Below are 26,475 nucleotides of genomic sequence, written 5' to 3' on the forward strand. Positions count from 1 at the left end.
CCAGATCCCCATTCACCCCTCCAGCAGAAAGTACCTTCGGGTGAAGTGGGTTTCCCAGATCTTGCAATTCAAGACACTTTGCTTCGGCCTGTCGACAGCGCCCCAAATCTTCACGAGAATCTTCACGACTGTCTCCGTATGGGCTCACGAACGGAGAATTCGTCTGATTCGCTACCTGGACGACTGGTTACTCCTTTCTTCCTCAGAGGCAGTTTTGAAGGAACAAGGCGCGAAGCTAATGCGATTCGGCAAGGTTCTGGGTATCACCATCAACCTGGAGAAGTCGCACCTGTCTCCCTCCACCAGGATGACGTACTTGGGGATAGTTCCTGACTCCCGACTAGTGAGAGTCTTCCCATCGGAAGAAAGGCTGAACAACCTGGACCAGATCCTCCGTCCTTTCTTATCAGGCCAGCCCAGGAGAGCGAAGGATTGGCAGAGATTGATAGGACATCTAGTGTTTTTGGAGAAGCTGGTTCCCCAAGGGAGGATGAAACTCAGGGCCATCCAATGAAACCTGAAGGGGCTCTGGAACCAAGTAGGGTCGCCCTACAAAGTAATTCCTGTTCTTCCAGGGACGAAGTAATCCTTGGAGTGGTGGAGAGACCGAGCAAACACCCTCAAGGGAATACCCTTCGCGGCGGAGCCCCTGGAGATGCTCCTCTTCACGGACGCCTCCAAGGAAGGATGGGGAGCTCACCTTCTTGGGAACTCAGCAAGGGGTTCTTGGACGGAGGTGGAAAAGACACAGCATATCAACGTCCTGGAGATGAAGGCCGTTCAGAAAGCGGGCCTTCAGTTCGTCGGTCTTCTAAGGGGAAACACAGTGACGTTAATGTGCGACAACGCCACAGTAGTAGCCTACATAAAGAAGCAGGGCGGTCTAAAATCGAAGGAGTTGTGCGACCTCACGGAGATTCTGGATTGGGCCGAGTCGGAACAAGTCGTAATAGCAGCAAGATTCATTCCGGGAAAGAGGAATGTCCTAGCCGACGGACTCAGCAGAATGGGCCAGGTGGTAGTGACCGAATGGTCCCTTCATCCAGAGGTAGCAAGTCTCATCATCCAAAAGTGGGGTTCGCCGGTGATGGACCTCTTCGCGACCAGGCTGAACGCACAACTCCCCGTATTCTGTTCTCCTGTCCCAGACCCAAAGGCGGCATTGGAAGACGCCTTTCAACACAGGTGGGACAATCTCGACGTGTATGCCTTCCCTCCCTTCACACTGATCAGACAAGTGCTCAACAGAGTAAGAACGGCTCTCATCCTAAGGATGACTTTGGTAGCGCCTTGGTGGCCGGAAAGGGAATGGTTCGCGGACCTAAGAGAGATGGCGTGCCTTCCCCCGTGGCCTTTGCCAGACAGACCAGATCTCCTAAGGCAACCACACTTCCAAAGGTTCCACGACAATCCACGATCTCTGCGCCTTCACGCGTGGAGGTTATCCAGCGGCTCCTGAGGAAAGAAGGTTATTCGGCAGGAACAGCTGAAAGAATGTCTCGTTATCTGAGGCACTCATCGGCAGCGGTGTACCAGGCAAAATGGGCCACTTTCACGAAATGGTGCGCCTCCAGAAACATCAAGCCCTTAGGAGCCTCGATTCCGGACATTGCGGATTTCCTCGTACATCTCAGGGACGTGGTGTGCATGTCAATTCCAGCCATCAAGGGAGTCTGTGCAGCGTTAGGCCAAGTTTTCCTCTTGAAAGGCATTGATCTGGGTTCCTCTGGGCACATCTCTATGCTCATCAGGAGCTTTGAGCAAACCTGCCCTCCTCATGCCTCCAGGGTGCCACAATGGGATGTAGCTAGGGATCTGAAAATGCTGAGTGAGCCACCCTTTGAACCTTTGAAGGACATAGTAGATAGAGATCTCACGCTCAAGACGGTCTTCCTGTTAGCCTTGGCTTCAGCTAAGAGGGTGGGCGAGATCCATGGCTTGTCCTACGAAGTCTCGCACACAAGAGGTTTGCGAGAGGTCTCCTTCAAGTTCTTTCCTACGTTTGTGGCTAAAACACAAAATCCAGCTGTCTGGGATCGAGATTCGAAGGGTTCTCTGTCCCAGCAATTCCTCGGTCAGGTAATCCGGAAGATTTGAAGTTGTGTCCAGTCAGGGCCTTGAGGAAATATCTGGAGAGGACTGCTAGTCTCCGACCTGGCATCAAGAACCTCTTCGTCTCCACGGGCACAGTGAGAAAGCCGATCTCTAAGAATACCATCTCCTTTTGGCTTCGACAGGTGATCATCAAGGCCTATAGTAGTGCCGGTCTTCCCCTTCCAGGTAGGCCCAGACCACATGACATTAGAGGTATAAGTACCTCTCTTGCCTTTGAGAGAAACATGGCAGTAGCGCAGATCCTCAAGGCAGGCACCTGGTTGAACCAATCTACGTTCACAGCCCACTACCTCAAAGAATGTTCCAGGAAGTCTCTAGACGGGTTCTCTATAGGGACAGTCATCTCTGCGCTCCAAGCGATTTAACGGCCAAAGCCCCAGGTATAATCGCGGTTATCAAGACCAAAAAGACACAGGTTTGTTTTCCCTTTTCCCTTTGTCTTCTCTTTTCTCTTCTTTCCCCGGAGATTTGACCAAGTAGAGACTGAACAAGACATGGATTCACAGTTTCATCACTGGACACAACAACAAGAAATTTTTTAAGGGTGAGTACTTAGACACTACTGTGAGCTCTTTGTGTAGTTTTCCTACGGTTCGTTTTCCGTCAACCTTTAGAACCTAGTCTCCTATCTAGGTTCACAGCCGTTCTGCTTAGTTGGGTCTAGGTCAGGTAGACACTCCCACCTCCTAAAGTGTAAGTCTCCTAAGAAAGTACTGTAGTTCGAGGTAAGTCTCTGTGTTGGAACAAATCACAAATTTTTAGTAATTTGTATTTTTCATAACATACTTACCGAGAACTACTTTCGGGTAATGGCCCTCCCTTCCTTCCCCGAGTGCCTTTCTGACCCTTAGTTAATTTTTAACATCCAAAAACTTACTGAAGGTCGAGACCCAAGCTAACGCGCAACCTGGCTCGGGACTAGCCTCAGGGCACATATCCTTCCGCCTGGGGTAGTCCTCACAGAAAACGGAAGTAGGGTAAACTACACAAAACTCTGGTCGGTTGAGAGGAGATTCCAGGTACATCCTAGGAAAGCAGTTCTCGGTAAGTATGTTAGGAAAAATACAAATTACTAAAAATTTGTCATTTTCTGTATACATTGCACGTATAATCCATTAACACGTTACATTCGTTACACTCGTTATTCTATTTGGTCATTTATTCGAAATGAATGTCTATTAGAGTGTAATTGCGTCCTATTTCGCCCTGCAATTAGCACATTAAATATGCCAGAGTTCTCTTATTTACTTATTTAAGTAAACCTCATATTATTGTTTGCTTACAAACAATGGATATAGTTGACACTTAATTGTTCCGACAATATATACAAACCGTGAGACCTTTTGTATATCTAGTGGATACTTATGTTTGTTCATACAATATATGCAAACCTTGAGGCTGTTCATACAATATATGCAAACCTTGAGGCTGTTCATACAATATATGCAAACCTTGAGGCTGTTCATACAATATATGCAAACCTTGAGGCTGTTCATACAATATATGCAAACCTTGAGGCCCCTTTTCTACTGTCTAGTATGAATCTTCCCTGCAGTGGGCAGGAAGCACTAACATGTCTATAATTAGTGGTAATGACGAATAACGGTAACGTCATTTGTCTCAATGGTCCGGATGACCATAGAAAAAATTGTCCCAAGGTTAAGGTACCTATGAAAATCCACAGATACAGTATTTTCTCTTGGGGAAAGCAGCATCCTGGGTTATCTGCATAGCTGACCTCGAACCTCTGCAGGTAAACCATGCTTCCTTGTGTTCCTAGTATTAAGATAATACTGTCGCGTCCCCCATACCCTGACGAGGTGGTATTGGGAACGTCCTAGCCTTGAATTCCATCTAAAGGACTTCAGGTCAACTTCCTAGGACGAGTCACACTTCATCCCTCCACACACAAGCTTATGTAGGCCGCACGGACTTGCGAGGTGCAGGGACTTTTTCTCGAGTGCTGCTCACTCGGATTCTGAGTCCCTGGGCAAAGCCAAAGCCAGTAAGGCCGGGACTTTCCACCCTACCTAAGGGGTAAGTCACCCCATGTAAATAGCGTGGTTTGTATTTCGGTTATGGAACAAATGACAAATTTGGAGATAATTTATATTTTTCCTAACCATACAAACCTTAGCTATTTACACATATTTGCCCACCAGCCCTGTCCCCCAAGGCAAGTCCTACCTCTAAGTGAAGTGAAGCAGTTCACTGGTGTGTGATGGGGGGAGGGGTAGCTAGCTACCACTCCCCTAACCCCTTGCTAACTAGCGCGGGGGTAATTAACCCTCATTAAAATTCTAATGGCTCGTCATTTCAGCTACGCCGAAAGTAAAACCCCATATAAATAGCTAAGGTTTGTATGGTTAGGAAAAATACAAATTATCTCCGAATTTGTCATTTTATCTCTATAAATTGGCCCGCCATCACCTGTCTCCCAGAAGTCCTGCCTGGAATCAAAAGTGACGTCTTTCACTGCTGTGAGAGTGTGAGAGTATTCATAAAGGCGGCTGGGTACCCACTGGGCCCCCCCCCCCATGCCTACCCGCTCTAGCGCTTAGGCAGGGTTGCCACCTTGCATTTAAAAGTCTAATGTCTACTTTCCATCTGCCGCTAAAAGAATAACCACACAAATAACTCCATTTATATTAGTTAGGGAAAAATATAAATTATCTCTAAATTTATCATATTTATAGTGTAATAGTAACCAAGTAAAAACAATATTAAGTACATTGGGTTACTTTGCGTGTTAGTTGACTGGACATAGGCAATGGGAAGTGAGTTGTTTGGTTAGGAATTAATCCACCCTAGGGCTGCAAGTGTTCGTGGATTCTCACCTTTCTTTGGTGTGACTGTACCTTGCCCTTCTGTCATAGGCGCAGACTAGTCTGCTAAAGGGTACTCTAGAAGAAGTCCAAGAAGAATCTCCCAGCTTCTTCTGGGTCCTGTTTTTGGTTAGAAAGGCTCTGGAGATTAGTAATGATCTCTCAGCCCTGAATGAGTTCAGCCATCGGACTCTATTCAGGATGAAAACACCCAGCACAGTCAAACATGCCTTAAGAAAGAATGACTTTATGATTTCACTCCATCTCAGGGACACATACAGAACTTCCAGATCCTTGTAAATTGTTCTTCAAGAATTTTTTTATGTTTTGTCCTTGGGAGCAAAGTCTTTCACTTCAAAGTGCTTTGCTTTGGGTTTTCCATGAACCTCCAGGTATTCACTCGGGTTTGCACGTTGGTGCCAGCATGGTTCTATTCCAACGGAAGGCCAAGTTTCTACCCAAGCAATGAGTGACATACCTGGTCATGAACATAGACACCATAGTATGGAGAATTTATCCATCCCAAGACAAGGTAACTTGATTCAGGAAAATGGCTCATCTCTTCCTTCATCAGTCACATTTACCAGCACAATAATGGCGACAGTTGTTAGGTCATCAGACCTCTTTAGAGAAACTAGTTCCTTAAGGTCACCTCCACCCATGTTGGGTACAAATTTGTCTTAAAAAAAAAAAACACTTGGTCGCAGGTGATAAATTCCTCTTGAGACCCTGAACCAATCAAGCAAGACCACAGATCCGACTTACTTTTGCGACTAGACGGGGTGATTCTGTCTCAAGGGTCTCCCTTAGAGTGTTCCCTTCCAGACATCATTCTTTTTGCAGGTGTGTTGAAAAGAGGATGGGGATCCATCTCTAGAACCATCTGGCATCAGGACAGTGGTCATTATTATTATTATTATTATTATTATTATTATTATTATTATTATTATTATTATTATTAACTGCTAAGCTACAACCATAGTTGGAAAAGCAGCATGCTATAAGCTCAGAAAACCCAACATGGAAAATAGCCCAGTGAGGAAAGGAAACAAGGGAAAATAGATTATTTTAGGAAGAGCAACAACATTAAAATAAGTATTTCCTAAATAAACTATAAAGACATTAACATAACAAGAGGAAGAGAAATAAGATAGACAAGAGTGCCGGAGTGTACCCTCAAGCAAGAGAACTCTAACCCAAGACAGTGGAAGACCATGGTACTGAGGCTATGGCACTACCCAAGACTAGAGAACAATGGTTTGATTTTAGAGTGTCCTTCCCTAGAAGAGCTGTTGACCATAGCTAAAGAATCTCTTCTACCCTTACCAAGAGGAAAGTAGCCACTGAACAATTAAAGGGAAGTAGTTAACCCCTTTGGCAAAGAAGAATTGTTTAGTAATTTAAGTGTTGTCAGGTGTATGATGACAGAAGAGAATCTGTAAAGAACATGCCAGACTATCCGGTGTATGTGTAGGCAAAGGGAAAGAACCATAACCAGAGAGAAGGATCCAATATAGTACTGTCTGCCCAGTCAAATGACTCCAATAGTCTCTAGTGGTAGTAGGACTAGTCTTTCCATATCAATATGCTAGAATTGATGCCAGTCTCTCTAGTGCTTCAACACTTCCAGTGTTTGTTAATCAAATACTCGGTTGCACTAATGAACAACATTGCAACCGTAGTGGCATATGTAAACAAAGAAGGCACCACAATATCATAGCTTCTCTACCGGTTCTTTCCCGGCAAAAGGAATGTCATATTAAACAAGTTGCTTTTAAGGACCAACTTCAGCCCATGCTAACTCAATCTCCCAAATTAAAGAACTAGGGTTTTTATGGCTTAGAAAAATACAAATTACTTTTGAAATTTCTGAAACTTTTTGTTCTTTATCATAATACAGTAATGAAAATCATCATTTATTGTTATCTTTTATTTCTCAATACTATTAAACTGTATGGATCCCACGTCTGAGCATCCAAAATATATTATACAATGACTCGTGACTGGGAACCAAACACACAATATTGTTATATACTACGACTGGCAAGTTAATCAACCTCTCGAATTCCAAATTACCTTGTTTGCTTCTTCATTAAAACTGTTACACTTTAAAACATTAATACATGAATTCTGAGACTGTCAAATAACTCGTGAGACAGCAATATATAAAACAATATCTAAAGGTCTCTTAAGCTCACTCAAAATCAAGCTGGGTAATTACTTTTAAGTATTATTAGATTGCATTTAATTCAGTGGTTCTAAACAGGAATCGAGCGAAATCTGGTCTTAAATAATGATGATTGGAATAATACACTCTTTACAAAAGTAAATATATTCTATATAGATTATAACGCTTTAAAATGAATTTCCATAGCAAAAAACTAGTCACTGGAAAAATTTAATTCTGAATAAAACTTACAATAAGACAAAAATGCTATGATCGGAAATTATATAAGAACTTAACTTGAACTATTATATCTGTATAAACCGTAGTCTAAGAAAAAAAAATAATGCAATGAAAATTATACAAAAACTCAAAATAAATCTAAATAATACAATGTTCAAGTTTGACACTTGATGAATACTATATAAGCAGATCACATAACAAAATCTATCTTCCCTACAGGGCCGTTTATAAAAAATGGTGTACAATGCCAACACTCGCCCTAATACAATAAATTCACAATCACCTTTTAGACTTCCGGATCTTTTCGACACGCGATTTACTTTTGGGCACAGAGTCACTTAGGAGAGGACACACTAACGTAATGAACACTTTTAAAAACCATACACTGGGTTAAGTGCTGGAATGAGAGAGGGAGAGGGGAAGGAGGCTATTTCAGGCTGCGGTTTCAACTCGAGCTCTATGTCTGTCTCTCTCTAACTCTAACCCAACCTTGGGTCTCCTTATATATCAAATCTAAATGCTTCCAGAACCATCCAGGATCGAGGTCTAGTAGTGTGGGGTGAGGCCCAAGTGTTAGTGTCCAACTAGATAAAAATGCCAAGAGGCAATTTGGGGGGGGTTGGTGTTTCAGCAACTCAAGATACACATCAATGCAACTACGCCTACCTATTGTCCCCGAAATATAAAAAAGATAACATCCTCTCGCCGAGCATCGCGAAGTTTCGAAAGCACAAGTCACTAATTATTCTCCCTCAAACATGTCGCAATACTTCATAAAATATATAAGAACAGTACCTAAGCCCTTGTTCCTATCTCGCACGAATCCTACAACACTTTCAAATAGACTATGTAAGACTTCATAGCAAACATACGTAAAATAAAAAGTTAATTCTTAAAAAATAACGTAAAATTACATATGTTGACTTGAATAAAAAGTACAGTGAAATTCACGAGGAAAGTCTTACGTAATTTACACAAAATACTTATGTCTACATTGGAGGGGCTAATTTTACGGGCTGGGGATCATCTCTTCAATGCACAAATGAAAACAATATATGAAATATAAATAAAATTATCAATAAACCATGATCTTTACTCTACACTAGATCAGCTTCGTAAGAATACATTATTTATATTTCAGATGGGAATGCCTGACCTGTTTTCAGACAAAGATGCCGATCTGTCTGGTATTACTGGAACAAAGGATCTGTATGTATCTAAAGTATTGCACAAAGCTTTCCTTGAAGTCAATGAAGAAGGTTCTGAGGCAGCTGCGGCTACTGGTGAGTGTTATAGTTTCATTGTTCTTGTGTGATTGCATTTAATGGGAAACAAGAAGGCTGGGTGAAGGGTATTACATCTCTGGAAAAATAAGCTCGGACTTTTATAACTAGATTTTTCTTGATCAACTTGTGAAGGGACTAAGAAAGTACAATGCTGTATAAAAAGGACTGCTTCTATTGTGACTAATTCGTACTTCCAGTAAGGAATTTTCTTTATTTTTTTCTTGGTATTGCCAAGCATATTTGCTTAAGTTCATAGAAAGGTTATAAAACCAACCTCATATAAGTTCCAACTGATTAGACAGGTACCATTGGTAATTGATACTCTTTGTAGAGGAGCAGTATTGGATACCATCTTGAAAAGATAGAAATTTATGTACCTTCAAGGTTTGAAAGTCCTTAGATGTCCTCTTCTCTGGGCTAAACTACCTAAAGACATGGTATCAAGCACCCTTTTTCTCATTGTAGGATTATTTTAGAATTCTGATGAATACTGTAAATGTCATCCAAAATTGAATTTCATATCATCGTTCTCATCAATAATGTTATGTTAAATCTTCCCTTACCACTGTTGTGAGTGGAAATAATTCTCTACAGCTTTTTAACCAAAATTCTCATTTGATCTATGTCTTCATCTTTGGCAATTTTTCAAGATTTTTTGGGCCTTCTTACTGGTATTTTATCTTTTAGTTCCATGTCTACTATTATTCCTATGAATTTCTTCTCTCACCCTTTGTCATTATACTTGCAATCCATCTCAATATTGAAGTTCACAGTCTATTATTCAGGCTCTTGATACCACAGTATTGAGGAAATTCCTCGTTCATGATATGATTTTCCCAATGAACTGTTTTTTGGCACTTTTTCGAACTCTCACCCATTTCCTTAATGAAAGAAATGTAACTGAGCAAAAAAGTATTAACACAAACACAAACTTATTACAAAAAGTTCACATATCTCCTAAATACTGTTTTTTTTTTTAATATCTTCTTTAGAATAATCATCATCATCATCATCTCCTCCTATGCCTATGGATGCAAAGACCTCAGTTAGATTTTGCTAGTCATCTTTATCTTGAGCTTTTAAATCAATACTTCTCCATTCATCACCTCCCACTTCATGCTTCATAGTCCTCAACCATGTAGGCCTGGGTCTTCCAACTCTTCTGGTGCCTTGTGGAGCCTAGTTGAAAGTTTGATGAACTAATCTCTCATGGGGAGTGCGAAGAGCATGTCCAAACCATCTCCATCTACCCCTCATCATGATCTCATCTACATATGGCACTCTAGTAATCTCTCTTATAGTTTCATTTCTAATCATGTCCTGCCATTTAACTCCCAATATCCTTTTGAGGGCTTTGTTCTCAAATCTACTAAATCTATTGGAGCTTGTTTCATTGTCATAACACGACTCATGTCCATAGAGTAACACCGATCTCACTAAACTGACGTATAGTCTGAATTTTATATGTAATTTCAGGCGATTTGATTTCCAAATTTGACTTAACCTAGCCATTGTCTGATTTGCCTTTCTCAATCTTTCACTAAACTCTAATTCTAAAGACCCTGTATAGGATATTATAGTTCCTAAATACTGAAGTGATTCTACCTCATTAATCCTTTCTCCTTCTAATGATATTTCATTTTCTATTGCATATAGGTTCTCATCATGTCTTTCTTCTATTTATCTTCATCCCAACCTTGTGTGATATTTCATGCATTATGGTAAGCATGCATTGCAAATCCTGTGGTGGTCTGCTAACAAGGACAGCATCATCAGGTCTGCTAAATTCCTATCACCAATCCAGTCCAATCCTTCTCCACCATCTCCAACTGCTATTCTATGCATTACAAAATCTATAAGGAGGATAAACAACATAGGTGATAACACATTCCCTGGGAGTACTCCGCTGTTTACTGGAAATTCATTTGATAAGACTCCATTAACATTAACTTTGCACTAGCTATGCTCATGAATAGACTTAATCAAATTTACATATTTGAGAAGAATTCCATAATAACGCAGGACTCTCCACGAAATTGGCCGGTGCACACTATCAAAGGCTTTTTCATAGTCCACAAATGCCATTAAAAGTTGATTTATATATTCTACGCATTAGAATAAGCATACAGTACTATATATTTTCATAACAGCTGACAAGTATTATGCCTAATAATTACTGTAATCTCTCTTATACTTTCATTTATAATCCTGTCCTGCCATTTAACTCCCAATATTCTTCTGAGGGCTTTGTTCTCAAATCTGCAAAATTTGTTGGAATTGACATTGTCATACCACGACTCATGTCCGTACAGTAACACCAATCTCACTAAACATATAGCCTGATTTTTATATGAAATTTCAGGCAATTTGATTTCCAAATTTTACTTAACCTAGCCATTGTATAAATTGCTTCTTTCACTCTTTCATTAAACTCCAATTCTAAAGACCCTGTATTAGAAATCATAGTTCCTAAATATCTAAATGATTCTACCTCATTAATCCTTTCTCCTTTCAATGATATTTCATCTTCAATTGCATATTCCGTTCTCATCATCTGTCTTTTTTCTATTTATCTTAAGCCGACCCTTATGTAATATTTCATGTATTCTGGTAAGCAAGATCTGCAAGTCCTGTGGTGTTTTGCTAATAAGGACAGCGTCACCAGCATACTCTAGGTCTGCTAACTTCCTATATTGAATCCAGTCCAATCCTCTGCTATCCCCAACTGTTCTATGAATTACAAAATCCATGAGGAGGATAAACAACATAGGAGACCACACATTCCCTTGAAGTAGTACAATATTCACTGGAAATTTATTTGATAAGACTCCATTAACATTAACTTTGCACTTGTTATGATCATACGTACTTATACCAAGGCATTTCCCCCAATTTTGGGGGGTAGCCAACATCGAACAAATGAACCAAAAAGGGGACCTCTCCTCTCTATGTTCCTCCCAGCCTGACAAGGGACTCAACTGAGTTCGGCTGGTACTGCTAGGGTGCCACAGCCCACCCTCCCCCGTTATCCACCACGGATGAAGCTTCATAACGCTAAATCCCCTACTGCTGCTACCTCCGCGGTCAACCAAGGTACAGGAGGTAGCAGCAGGGCCTACCAGAACTGCGTCACAATCGCTCGCCATTCATTCCTATTTCTGGCATGCTCTCTTGCCTCTATCCTCCTATCACCCAGAGCTTCCTTCACTCCATCCATCCACCCAAACCTTGGCCTTTCTCTTGTACTTCTCCCATCAACTCTTGCATTCATCACCTTCTTTAGCAGACAACCATTTTCCATGTTCTCAACATGGCCAAACCACCTCAACACATTCATATCCACTCTAGCTGCTAACACATTTCTTACACCCGTTCTCACCCTCACTACTTCGTTCCTAACCCTATCTACTCGAGATACACCAGCCATACTCCTTAGACACTTCATCTCAAACACATTCAATTTCTGTCTCTCCGTCACTTTCATTCCCCACAACTCCGATCCATACATCACAGTTGGTACAATTACTTTCTCATACAGAACTCTCTTTACATTCATGCCCAACCCTCTATTGTTTACTACTCCCTTAACTTCCCCCAACACTTTGCATCCTTCTTTCACTCACTGACGTACATCTGCTTCCACTCCACCATTTGCTGCAACAACAGACCCTAAGTACTTAAACTGATCCACCTCCTCAAGTAACTCTACATTCAACCTTGCACCACCTTCCCTTCTCGTACATCTCATAACCTTACTCTTACCCACATTAACTCTCAACTTCCTTTTTTCACACACCCTTCCAAATTTTGTCACTGATCGGCCAAGCTTCTCTTCTGCGTCTGCAACCAGTACAGTATCATCCGCAAACAACAACTGATTTACCTCCCATTCATGGTCATTCTCGTCTACCAGTTTCAATCCTCGTCCCAGCACTCAAGCATTCACCTCTCTCACCACTCCATCAACATACAATTGTTCCGGAACCGAAATACAAACCACGCTATTTAATTAGGGTATTACTTTTGGCTAGCTGAAACGACGAGCCATTAGATTTTTAACGAGGGTTTACTACCCTCTCACTAGTTAGCGAGGGGATAGGGAGGGGTAGCTAGGGAGTTGCCTCCCATAGCGAGGCAGCTCCTCCTCCTCCCTCGGGGGAGGATTTATCTTATAATTCTGTGAATAATGATGATTTGTTGCAGCTTTGGGCTTCCTTGGGGCTTAAGGGCTCGCCCTCCAGGGAAGCCCTGTTTGACTTAATCCAGTTGGGGGCTGCTGTCAAACAGTCGCCGGTGATAGCAGAGGTTGACCCTCTGTCTATCGTCGACGTTGTTGTGGCAGGGGCCTCCGACGAGTTGAGTCAAACCCCTGCCTTGATTCCCGATGCAGCTGAAGGATTAGTTCCCCCCTCCGAACATCCTTCGAGGGAGGAGATAAGTCCTACAGTCTCTCCTGCAGGTGATTCTCCCCCTCGGGGTAGTTCACTGACAGAGACTCCTCTTCGGAGGACTAAGGATGGTCTGCCTGCTGCCCCTGGAGGACGTATCCGTCGGAAGGCTCGCCTTCCCCTTCGCCGTAGAGGTCTTCCTTCTCCTCAGAAGGGAGTTAGGAGGCGCCTCTTCGGCTCTTCGTCATCTCGGCTCCCCACAGAGGATCCTCCTCGCTGTGCTCCGACCGTTGCAGTTGCATCTTTGGACCTCTCTGCCGATCGTTCTCCTTCGCCTGCCAGATCTTCGGACCTGCCGTCTCCGTTCCTGGCTGCTGATGTGCGTTGGCCGCCCACGCATCCTGTTTTCCAACGGGCACCGGTCCCTTTGGGGTATAAGCGCCAGGTATCCCCTGCGCTTCAACGTTCTCCTGTCGCAAGCGCTCTCCTGCTGTGAAGCCTTCTCTTCGTAGAACTTCATCTTCGGAGACAACGCCCCAGAGACCTCCTGCAGCCGAGACTTCTCTCCATTGTTCTCCTGCTCTTCAGCGCTCTTCAGCGCTCTCCTGCTCGCCAGCGCTCACCTGCTCGCCAGCGCTCACCTGCTCGCCAGTGTTCACCTGCGCGCCAGCGCTCTCCTGCTCGCTAGAGAGCTCTCCTGTTCGCCAGCGGTCTTCTCCTCGCCAGTGTACAGCAGCGCGCCCTCATCCTGATGCGTGCCCCGCGCGCCCACGATCTCCTGCCCGCCAGCGCTCTTCTCCTGCGTGCCAGCGTTTGCCTGCACGCCATCGTTCTCCTGTGCGCCCACGATCTCTGGATCTGGGCTCAAGAAGGAAGACTAAAGTTTCTCCTTCTCTTCAGCGTCAGCCTTTGCCTACGCGCCATCGCGCGCAGACTCCAGACCCGGCTGTGCGCCCTCCTGTTCGCCCACGCGCTAGGGGGAACACCCCTGCGCGTGAGCGCTCGCCTAGAGCTCGCCGAGATCCTTCTCGCCCACGCGCTCGCGAACCATCTCCTTCATGCGTGCAATCTCTTGCACCTCCGCCTGCGCTTCCTGATGCTTCGGATCACGCTTCTGCGCACCCTCGATCTCCTGAGCGCCTACGCGCCATCGCTCGCCGGCGCGCCCACGCGCCCTCTCGCCATCCCGGAGATCCCCTATGCGCCCGTGAGAACCCTCTCCTGTGTGCAGTCGCTCTCCTGTACGCCCTATGCGCCATCGCTCGCCTGCTCGCCATCGCTCGCCTGCTCGCCATCGCTCGCCTGCGCGCCATCGCTCGCCTGCGCGCCATCGCTCGCCTGCGCGCCATCGCTCGCCTGCGCGCCATCGCTCGCCTGCGCGCCATCGCTCGCCTGCGCGCCATCGCTCGCCTGCGCGCCATCGCTCGCCTGCGCGCCATCGCTCGCCTGCGCGCCATCGCTCGCCTGCGCGCCATCGCTCGCCTGCGCGCCATCGCTCGCCTGCGCGCCATCGCTCGCCTGCGCGCCATCGCTCGCCTGCGCGCCATCGCTCGCCTGCGCGCCATCGCTCGCCTGCGCGCCAACGCTCGCCCGCGCGCGCGCGCGACCGATCGTCCGACCGATCGCCCCAGCGCGATCGTAGTAGGATTCCATCGCGCGATCACCAGCGCAATCCCCAGCACGATCGGGAGGCACAGCGACCGCGCGAGCCTACAGGAACGAGAGCAGCCAGGTCGTTTTCACGTGTCCCCCCCCCCTGGCAAGCGCAGACTAGCGTGCTCGCAGGAGAGAGGGAAATCGCCAGATTGGTCTAGGGACCAACCACCTTCTTCCTTTTCCTTCCAGGCAGGTCCAGCAGTTGTGTCTACTCCTAAGGATCATCCGATCCCCTTCCCTTCAGAGGGAGTCTCTGACAGCGCTGCTGTCAGTAAGCAGCCATGGTTTGCATCCCTCATCAGAGCTGTTGTGCAGGCTGTCAAACCTGTTTTGCTGAAATGAGGCTCAAAACTATGGTGGCTCCGATCCCACTGAAGAGTAAGAGAGGAGTAGAAACCGTGGTTACTTCTCCGAAGGTCAAGCTGGCCCCTCGGACATCCTTGGGGAAGGCTCCCTCTCCCCCCCCAGACGAAGGCTCCCTCTCCCCCCCCAGACGTTTTCTCTCTCTCCCGTGGACGAGCATTTTCCGTCCTCGGGGGAATTAGATGAGGTGAGGCGTTCTCCCACCGCACCAATGGGAGAAACCCCACCTCGCGCTGGAGAATCGTCCCAGGTGGGAGCAGAGAAGAGCCCTCAGACGTCGTTGTTGGATTCCTGTATTCCTCCCAGGAGGGAACCCAAGGATTCCAAGACTGTTCCCAAGTCATCCTCAAGGATCCGTCCAAAACCTACTAGACCCGCGGAGAATGTCCACGTGTCCCCCCAAGAGCCTTTGGGGACGGGAGACTTCGCTGCCAGTTCACCAGGAGGGGAGCCACTAGAGTCAGAGCATGCCTTCTGGCAAGTCTTGACCCTGATGAGGCATCTCAACAGGATCCCCGATCCTGAGATGCCTCCTCGCGAGGGCAAGGACACGGTCCTGGACCGAGTCTTTGGCACCCAGAAACCCACTAAGGCCAGTGCAGCTTTGCCCTGGTCCCAAGAGGTGAAGAGTGCCAGGGATAAGGTCAAGGGCCAGCTCTCCGAGCTCGCCTCCTCCAGCCGGGGCAACAAACTCCTCCCGCCTCCTCGCGTCCAACAGAGAAGGTACTTCGAGATCTTAGAGGAGGCTTGTTTAGCTCTTCCCCTTCACCACTCTGTGGAAGAGCTTACTAAGGGAGTCCCTCTTGAGAGACACTCCAGCCGGCAGGTGACTTTCTCGGCGACTGAGATCATAAGCCAGGAGAAAGTCGAGAAGTGTGCCATGCAGGCTACTTCGTGGCTTGACCTCTGGCTGGGATCTCTTGGCATCCTGTTGTGATCCGAAGATTTGTCTAAGGAGAGCACCAGGAAGGCCTTGGAGATCTTCCTCCTCTTGGCACACGCACCATTGAGTTTCTGGCCCATCAAGTCTTGAACTTGTGGGCCAACTCAATCCTGAAACATCGTGATGCGGTGGCTGAGAGGTTCCACGCGAAGGTCCCAGCCGTCGAGGTCAGCAGGCTCAGACATTCTTCCCTTCTAGGGAAGAATCTGTTCGAGCCGAAAGACTTGGAGCAGGCAGCCGAGAGGTGGAGGAAGTCCAACCAGGACTCCTTCCTTCATAGGGCTCTTACATCTAAGCCCTATAAACCTCCGGCACCTCAACAACCTCACCCGCCCAAGACCACGAAACCGGCTGTGGCAGCGAAGGCAACGGTGTCGAAGCCCTTTCCTGTCAAGGCAAAAAGTCCTTCAGGGGAGGAAAGAATCCTAGAGGGAGCGGCCGAGGCTGCAAACGCTAGGATTGGCAGTCCCCCTGCATGTCCACCAGTAGGGGGATGCCTTCAAAGTTGCGCAGACAGGTGGCAGCAACTCGGGGCCGATTCCTGGACGATTTCCGTAATCGGTCAGGGATATCGCGTCCTGTTCATAACATCTCTTCCTCCCCTGACAGCGGATCCAGTGTCGTTGAGTTCCTTTGCCATGGGATCGGCAAGGGGCCAAGCCCTACGAGCTGAGGTCGAGACCATGTTGAAGAATGGCGCTCTCCAGGAGGTCGTCGACGGTTCCCCAGGCTTCTTCAGTCGACTCTTTCATGTAAAGAAGGCGTCTGCAGGCTCGACCTCTCAGCCCTGAACAGGTTTGTCAAACAAACCCCGTTCAGCATGGAGACGGCGGACACGGTCAGACTTGCGGTGAGACCACAAGACTTCAAGTGTACACTGGACCTGAAGGACGCGTACTTCCAGATCCCAGTCCATCCGTCTTCGAGGAAGTACCTAAGATTCAGCCTAGACAACAAGACCTACCAGTTCAAGGTGCTGTGTTTCGGTCTCTCCACAGCACTTCAGGTGTTCACCAGAGTGTTCACCCTGATATCTTGGTGGGCACACAGGATCGGCATCCGTCTCCTCCGCTGTCTGGACGACTTGCTGATCCTGGGTCGACTCGGAGTCGACCCTTCTTCAACACCGAGACAAGCTTCTGGGACTTTGCCAAGATCTAGGGATTATGGTAAATCTCGAGAAGTATTCTCTGCTGCCAACTCAGCTGGTATATCTAGGCATGATCTTGGATACCAATCTCCACAAAGCCTTCCCATCAGACGACAGGATAGCAAGGCTGAGGAGGGTCACAGTTCCTTTCCTCAGACGAGAAGAACTCCCAGCCCAATTTTGGTTACGTCTCCTCGGTCACCTCTCTTCTCTGGCCCGTCTAGTTCCAAATGGTCGCCTCAGGCTCAAAGGAATGGACATTTCCTCCTCGCTGGAACTTTCTTTACTCATATGAAGTTATGAACTTACCTGCCCTCAGTCGGAAGTGAGACCTCCTCCATGGAACATGGTTCGAGTCCTCAGATCTCTTAAGAGACCTCCTTTCGAACCATTACGCCAGGCTTCAGATCGCCACCTGACTTGGAAGACGGTGTTCCTGCTTGCTTTGGCCTCGGCCAAGCGAGTCAGTGAACTTCATGGTCTCTCGTATGACATCGCCCATTCAAGGGGATGGGGGGAGGTAACGTTCAGATTCGTCCCCGAGTTTGTAGCTAAGACTCAGAATCCAGGAGTTCCGGATCCCCGGTTTGACTCCTTCCGGATCTCGAGTCTCCGTTCTGTAACAGATGACCCAGACTATCTCCTACTGTGCCCAGTAAGGAGTCTGAGGCTCTACCTTAAGAGAACATCTGCAATCCGTCCTTGAGTGCAAGCATTGTTTGTGAGCACAGGAAGGACGAAGAGGAGGGTCACTAAGAATACAATCTCAGCTTGGATTCGCAGGGTTATCCACCATTCCCTGAATCCTAACCCTCCTCCGTCACGTCGCCCTAGGGCGCACGATGTCAGAGGCATCGCTACGTCCCTGGCATTCAAGAGAAATGACTCTGTGACGCAGGTTCTACAAGCAGGGGTGTGGAAGCGTCAAACGACCTTCACAGCCCACTACCTGCAAGACGTGACCCACAGGAGGCTCGATACGTTCTCTATCGGCCCTGTGATGGCAGCACAACAGCTGGTTTAAACCTCAGGCTCCTTAATGGACAAGTAGCAGAAGGTTGAGGGCATCGTTACCCAGTTTTAGTCTGCATGAATGGAAAGGTATACCTGGCCCTTATTCTTTTCTTCATTCTCCCCTCTCTTGGGGAAAGCAGCATCCTGGGTTCTCTGCATAGCTGACCTCAAACCACTGCAGGTAAACCATGTTTCCTTGTGTTCCTAGTATTAAGTTAATACTGTCACGTCCCCATACCCTTACAAGGTGGTATTGGAATCGTCCTAACCTAGATTTCCATCTAAAGGACTCCAGGTCAACCTCCTAGGACGAGTCACACTTCACTCTATCACACACTAGCTTACGTAGGCCACGGTCCTTGCAGAGCAAGGCACTTGTGAGGTGCAGGGACTCCTTACCTTGAGTTCTACACACTCAGATACTGAGTCCCCGGGGAAAAGCCAAAGCCAGTACGGCTGGGACTTACCACCCTACCTAAGGGTTAAGTCACCCTAATAAAAAAGCGTGGTTTGTATTTCGGTTACGGAACAAATGACAAATTTGTAGATAATTTGGCTTTTTCCTAACCATACAAACCTTAGCTATTTAATCAAACTTGCCCGCCAGCCCTGTCCCCCGGTAAATCCTACCTCTAAGCAAAGTGAGCTATTCACTGGTGTGTGAGGGGGGGAGGGGTAGCTAGCTACCCCTCCCTACCCCCTCGCTAACTAGCGAGAGGGTAGTAAACCCTCGTTAAAAATCTAATGGCTCGTCGTTTCAGCTACGCCGAAAGTAATACCCTAATTAAATAGCTAAGGTTTGTATGGTTAAGAAAAATACAAATTATCTACGAATTTGTCATGTTAAACAACCACGGCAACATCACATATCCCTGTTTCAGCCCCACTCTCACCGGAAACCAATCACTCACTTCATTTCCTATCCTAACACATGCTTTACTACCTTTTCAGAAACTTTTCACTGCTTGCAACAACCCTCCACCAACTCCATATAACCTCATCACATTCCATATTGCTTCCCTATCAACTCTATCATACGCTTTCTCCAGATCCATAAACGCAACATACACCTCCTTACCTTTTGCTAAATATTTCTCGCATATCTGCCTAACTGTAAAAATCTGATCCATGCAACCCCTACCTCTTCTAAAACCACCCTGTACTTCTAAGATTGCATTCTCTCTTTTATCCTTAATCCTATTAATCAGTACTCTACCATACACCTTTCCAACTACAGTGGTACCTCTACATACGATCTTAATTCGTTCCAGAAACTGATTCGTATGTTAAAACAATCGTATGTTGGAGCAAATATTCCCATAAGAATACACTGTAATTTGTATAATTGGTTCCACACCCCAAAACCTATATTAACTCCTTAATGAATTACTACATATAATTACACATAACAATAACATATCTGCATAATATGAAAGAAGCATGTAAAAAAGATAATTATAAAGAAATAATAAATAAAAGATGTGTTTTATTGTCACTTTACCTTAGAGACAGGCCAACGCAGGTGTAGTATTTGCTACGCCAGGAGGAGACGGACGATCGGCGAGAAGGTAGACATGGTGTTAACATGTTCTTTAAATAAATACTCTCTCTCTCTCTCTCTCTCTCTCTCTCTCTCTCTCTCTCTCTCTCTCTCTCTCTCTCTCTCTCTCTCTCTCTCTCTCTCTCTGTTAGTGTTAGAGACGTCTATTATTTTATTTTGAGAGAGAGAGAGAGAGAGAGATTAAACAAAAATGTGTTGTGTACATATGATTTTTAACAGCGTCAACGAGTTGAAAGACAATTAAATGTAACTAAAAAAACAATATCAGCAAATCTGAATTTTTTTATTAACTAAAACAAATATTGATACAAACACACTCGTGTGCGTATGCGCAAATACACACACACGCCGGAGACACTATCGGCGAGAAGGTAGAGATGGTGACTGCGATAATGTACCGTAACTTACACTACGGAAACTTTAATCTAACTTAGATTATTTTTTTTTTTTTATTTTTATATTTCATATTTTTCATATTTCATATTTGCTGAAGGTAGTCATCTGTTCCATAGTTTGCCATTTGTTTTTCGTTAAGGTCTTGAAGCATGTGATGCTCTTCTTACAATTTCCAATGCTGTACAGTAATCCCTTGATTGTGGTCAGAAAGTTTGTAGTGCTGGCTTGGACCGTGTTAATCATGAGTCCCGTGTTTTCAAACTCAAACAGTAGGGAGTTGGTGGTTCATTTCTTAGCATTATTATTTTTTAAGCAATAGATCGTAAGAGTTGTTGTTGATGGGCACCATAGTGAATATAGGAATGTGATATCTGGTGTTCCTCAGGGTAGTGATCTTGGTCCATTACTTTTCATACTATATGCACATGACATGTGGTTTGGCCTAGAAAACAACCTTGTTGCATATGCATCAATTCCATCTCCTGAATATAGCTCTGAGGTTGCTGAATCCCCTAATAGTGATATAGCTAAAGTTAGTGCATGGTGCAAATTATGGGGTATTAAGTTGAATCCTAATAAAACTCAGTGTATGATTGTAAGTAGGTCAAGGACAGTGGCTCCTCAACCCCGGACTTCATCAGTGATAATGTTTCTTTAACCGTATGACTCTTTTAAAATTTTAGGTGTGATTTTTGACAGCAAAAGTTGCTTCTGAGAAACACATTAGGTCTGTGTCTTCTTCAGTTGTACAAAATATTGCCTTATTGAGAAAGTCTTTCAAGATTTTTGGTGATCAATCTATTTTGAAGAAGTGTTTTAATTCTTTCATTCTGCCTTGTTTCAAGTATTGTTCTCCTGTCATGTGTTCAGCTGCTGATTCTAATCTTAATTTGTTGGATAGGAACTTATGATCTATTGAATTTCTTATATCTGATCTAGATATTAATCTCTGGCACCATCGTTCAATTAGTTCGTTATGGATGTTGTATAAGATTTTTCATAATTCTGATCCTCCTTTACATTCAGATCTTCCTGGACAGTTCCATCCTGTTCATAATACTAGGCATGCAGTCAATTCTAATAGTCAGGCCTTCTCCACCAGGAGGCTCAATACTACACAGTATTCTAGAAATTTTATTCCAGCTGTGACCAAGTTGTGTGATGATCTTCCTAATGAATTGATTGAACTTCAGAAGTTCAAATTTACTGCAAATTTTTTTATGTTGAATAGGCTGACTAAAGTCTTAGTTTATCTATGAAATATATGTTTTGATGTTTTTACAATTTTTAGAGTATTTTAATTGTTCATTATTTCTCAGATCGTTTATTTATATACTTATTTCCTTTCCTCACTGGGCTATTTTTTCCTCTTGAAGCCCTTGGGCTCATAGCATCTTGTTTTTCCAACTAGGGTTGTAGCTTAGCTAGTTATAATAATAATAATAATAATAACAATGATAAGGTTCATGATGATGATGATTAATAATTAATAATAAAGGGATTTTGACGAAGGAAAAATCTATTTCTGGGCGACAGACCTGTGCCGCCCAGTGAAATGCTCCTATAGCACCATTTCTAAGGAATATAACTGCTAAATATTACCAGAGAAAAAATGTATAGGAATGCTAGGTTGAACTAGCTCGCTCACCTATTGGTGTCGGTATAAACTGGGGCGAAATATACCAGAGGTCTCGTACCATTTAGACATCTCCTCTTCGAAATCCCTCAATAGTGAGGTGCGGTTCAACCTCCCGTGCCGCGCAGACCAGTACTACTAACTCTACCCACGCTTGCCCATCACTCCTTACAGCACCCTTAAGTTTGGGGTCTGATCAGGGGGGGGGGGGGGGGGACAACTAGGGTGGGTTCACTGGGCGGCACAGGTCTCTCGCCCAGAAATAGATTTTTCCTTCGTCAAAATCCCTTTTCTGGGGTCAACCTGTGCCGGCCAGTGAAATAGTACCAGAGAAACGAACCCAAACTTCATTATCTATAAGGGAACGAATTAAAATCAACATAACAAATAGTGGTTTAATCAAGAGTTGTAGTAGTAGACGATAGTCTTTAATAACATCAAAATGACAGGATATAATGGCCCAGTAAGGAATGGCAAAATGTAAAAGTAAAACTTGAAATCAAAACATGATCTGAGGTCAAATATCTTAGATAATACTATATACAACCGGACATTAAAGAAATACAGTATGCAGGACAAAATGTAAATATGACAATTAATAATAGAGATAAACAATGTTAAGACATGGGGACACCCATGGGTGTGACATAACAAACTGAACTCAGATAGGAACTGTAAGTGAGGCAGGTAAGAGGAAGAAGATGGCAGACATAGTAGATTCAGGAATTAGTTAGGAATTAATTTGTCCGGGGGATACCACGCTCCCTGCGGCTACGGTAGCGAGTTGAAGGGCCTCTAGATGTTTGAGGTAGTGTCGCCTGAACACTGACGGGGATTTCCATCCGGTATATTTAGTAAGATCTGCGAAGTTCATGTGATGGAAAAAAATTATTGACGTGAGGGAAGGACTCAGGATTAGCCTGTTTGATAAAATACAAGATTTGTTGCCTGATCCCTTTTAAAGTTATAGTCCCTCCCTGCTCTCTGATGAACAAGGGTCCTGAGGTCTTATAGGAAGTCCTTGATAGAAAGGACTTTAGGGTGGTAACAGGACACAGGGAAGGATCCTGAAGGAGCGGGATAATTTTCCAGGAGGACCATCTGTTCTGAGGGTCTTCATTTTTGGCCAAGAAGACCTTGTTTGGGGAGAGGAGAACTTCTCCTGATGGAAGGAACTCAATGTGGCCTGGATCTCTTGACAAGGCAGCTAATTCCGAAATTCTAGCGCCGGATGGTAAACTCATAAGAAATAGAGTTTTTCTGAGTAGAGGTATATACTCACATGAGTCGTTGATGGTTTCTGACGCCAGTTTAAGAACATCATTGAGAAACCAGGAAACCGAGCTAGGACGAATGGATGGTTTCAGTCTGGCACAGGCTCTTGGAATTGAAGCTAGCAATGAGTCTGTTAGATCTATATTAAACCCGACCAGGAAGATCTTCTTCAAGGCAGACTTAATGGTAGTAATAGTGTTAGCTGCCAAACCCGACTCAAACAAGGTTCTGAAAAAGGTTACCGTTAGGTTTAATGTCATAAAGACAATATTAGAATCCTTCAAAAACTTTGCTAGTTTTTTGACCGCTGAGTCATATTGACGGAGAGTGGAGTCTCTCTTATCTGATTCTAAGAATAAAGTATTCTGGGGATCTATGTTAGCCCCTTTGTGGGCCGCAAACTTCATGAAGTCCATAAAGTTAGGGCGTTCCGAATGTTTGAGGAAGCGAACACAGTGCGCGTTTGTACTATCTGGGTCAAAACGGGTTGGGAATCTGGCGAGGGTGGAGATTCAGCTCCAGTAAAAGAAGAAACCAATTGCTCTTGGGCCAATTGGGGGCCACCAGGGCTACTTGACCTTTGAAGGTTCAAAGTTTGTCCAGCACCTTCATCAATAGGTTCACCGGTGGGAAAAGATAAATTCTTTCCCAGGTGTTCCAGTTCAGAGACATGGCATCCGTGGCGTAAGCCCGAGGGTCCAGGTTGGGGGCCACATAACATTTCAGTTTGTGGTTGGACTCCGTCGCGAAGAGATCTACCTGGAGATCCGGCACTTGGTAGAGGATCCACTGAAACGATTTTCGATCTAGTGACCATTCTGACTCCAAGGGGGTCGTCCTTGAGAGTGCGTCTGCCACAACGTTCCGAACTCCAGCCAGATGGACGGCTGATAGGTGCCATTGGTTTGAGGCTGCCAGGGAGAAGATTGCTACCATCACATGGTTGATGGGGCCTGACTTGGAGCCCCCTCTGTTTAAGCAACGGACTATAACCTCGTTGTCGAGAACTAGCCTCAGGTGTTGCTTCTTGGCCGGGGAAAGACGTTTTAAAGTTAGTAAGACCGCCATGGCTTCTAGGACGTTTATGTGGAATTGTTGGAACATTGTGGACCAAAGGCCCTGAACCTTCCTGTGTTGGGAATAACCTCCCCAACCTGATAGGGAGGCATCCGTGTGGATGACTATCTTTGGAGGGGGGTACCGTAGGGGGAGCGATTTCGACAGGCTCTTGGTGGTCGTCCATGGGAGAAGCCTCTTCCGAAGAATGGGAGGAAGACGGGTCTTCTTGTCTCGAAATTTGTTGTTCGCTCTGGAGCGCCAAACCCGGTTTATGTCCTTCAGTTTCGCTTTCAGAAGAAGGTCTGTCACTGAAGCGAATTGTAGGGATCCTAGGATCTTTTCTTGATTCCTTCTGGATGTTATCTTTTCCCCGAGAAAGCGTTTGGTATTCTTCGCAATCTCTATCCTCTTGGACCTGGGGAGACATAGGGTGTGAGAGCATAGGTCCCACTGTAATCCCAGCCACTGAAACTTGGTCTCCGGTGTTAGGCGGGACTTTCTGAAATTTATTTGGAATCCCAGAGACTGAAGATACTGGATTACCTTGTTTGTCGCTTTGAGACAATCCTCGACGTTGTCTGACCAGATTAGCCAATCGTCCAGTTATGCGACGACTTGGACCCCTTGGGTTCGAAGTTCTTGAATGACTGATTCCGCCAGTTTCGTGAAAATCCTGGGCGCGATGTTGAGCCCGAAAGGCATCACTTTGAACGTGTAAGCCTTGTCGCCTAGTCTGAATCCTAGGAATGGGCGGAAATGTCTCGCTATTGGAACGTGATAGTAAGCATCGGTAAGATCGATGGAGGTGGTGATGGCCCCACGGGGAAGCAAGGTCCGTACCTGCGAGACGGTAAGCATGTGAAACTTGTCGCATTGAATGGACAAGTTTAGTCGGGAAAGATCGAGGATGACTCTCCGGCTGTCTGAGTCTTTTTTCGGGACGCTGAATAAGCGACCTTGAAACTTCAGATGTTTTGTTTCTTTGATCGCGTTCTTGTGCAGGAGATCCTGGGTAAACAGGAGTAGGTCGGGGGTTGATGGAATTTGTTCGGTGGAGGAGGCCCTTCTATCCAACTCCACCCCAGGCCCTTGGAAATTATGCTGAAGGCCCAAGGACTGAACCTCCAGCGACTTCTGAACGCATAAAGTCTCCCTCCTACCTGGAGATCCTCAGTAGTTGGAGGATTTTCCGCCACGGCTACCGCGTGATCCCTTTCCACGGGAGAAATATCTCCCTTTGCCTCTGTTCTGAAAAGAACCTCTGGAACCGAGGCCCCTGCCTCGTTGGTATCCTTGAGGGGAAACCCGGGACTCATAGGCCGGGTTATAAACAGGAGAGGTGAACGAGCTCGAAGCCACTTGGCTTTCAGGAACGAGAACATATTTCTCTTGGGGCTGAGACTTGGAGGTGGAGGGTTGGATGGTCTGAGTAACCGGGACCGGCTGTACTACCTGGAGAGGTTGGCGGAATTGGGCAGAGCTATAAGGACGTAGCCTTTTCCTGCCCCGGGAGTGAACGTTCGACTGTTCGAACTTCCGTTTGGGTGTGAGACCCCAACGGACCTTGAGGCTTTGGTTCACTCTGGCAGCTTCGCTCAGTACTGAGTTGACCATGACCTCCGGGAACAGGTCCGGACCCCAAGCAGAGGCTTTAATGAGCTTATTCGGCTCATGGCGGATAGTAGCCTCTGACAAAACATGCCTACGGCAACGTCTTCTGGCCACCAAGAAGTCATAGCAATCCGCTAGCAAGGATTGTAAGGTGGCTTTTGTCATGACTTTAAAGGCGTGTTCCTCATCATAGTTGAGGGAAAACATCTCCGCCATCGTCGAGACGTTAAGGCTCCTGCTAAACCTAGACCGGGACTCGAACTCGTCGGATTAAGGTTTCGGGGAGTCTTGGGAGGCGTTCGCTAAATTGCGTCGACGCACAATCAGCGGATAGCTTACCAGAGGTAAATGTTGACTGGATGTTAAGCCAACATTCATTATCTGATGGGAGCAGAAGAGATGTAGGGTCTGTCTCCCAGAGCTGGGGCAAAGGTTTGTCTTCGGCCACTGCCTGAAGGGCTAAGTCCACCATTTTGGTGACGCAAGGAGTAGGGGTCTGCTCGTCCACAAGAAACATAGTGTATGTACTTTTGTGGGGAGTCAGCATGGTGTTTGTGCAACCCCACTCGTTTAGGGTTCTAACCCAAACAGACTGAGCCTGTTCCTTTGGGAAGATAACGGTCTCCTTAGGGACCTTATCTAGCCGGACAAGAGCCTCTTCCGTTAGCCGGGTAAAGCCGGGGAAGGGGAATTGAAGGCCGGGAGGGAAGAACTCAAAATCTTCAATGGGCCGGGTTCCAAAGCCTTCAATGGTTAACATCCCGTCCGTGAAAGGGCAGTGGAGCGCCAT

The 26,475-nt window shown here is 45.7% G+C and overlaps 1 protein-coding gene across 1 annotated transcript in view; it reads left to right on the forward strand.

The window, feature by feature from the left end:
• LOC137616436 (leukocyte elastase inhibitor-like) overlaps positions 1-26,475 on the forward strand; it is a 359,050-nt gene that overhangs the window by 288,797 nt on the left and 43,778 nt on the right. Inside the window, exon 7 of the mRNA XM_068346185.1 lies at positions 8,489-8,630. Coding sequence (XP_068202286.1) covers positions 8,489-8,630 — 142 coding nt within the window. The remainder of the gene's footprint in view (positions 1-8,488; positions 8,631-26,475) is intronic.

This window comes from Palaemon carinicauda, chromosome 22 (genome assembly GCF_036898095.1).
Source record: "Palaemon carinicauda isolate YSFRI2023 chromosome 22, ASM3689809v2, whole genome shotgun sequence".
In the NCBI taxonomy this organism is placed as follows: Eukaryota; Metazoa; Arthropoda; class Malacostraca; order Decapoda; family Palaemonidae; genus Palaemon; species Palaemon carinicauda.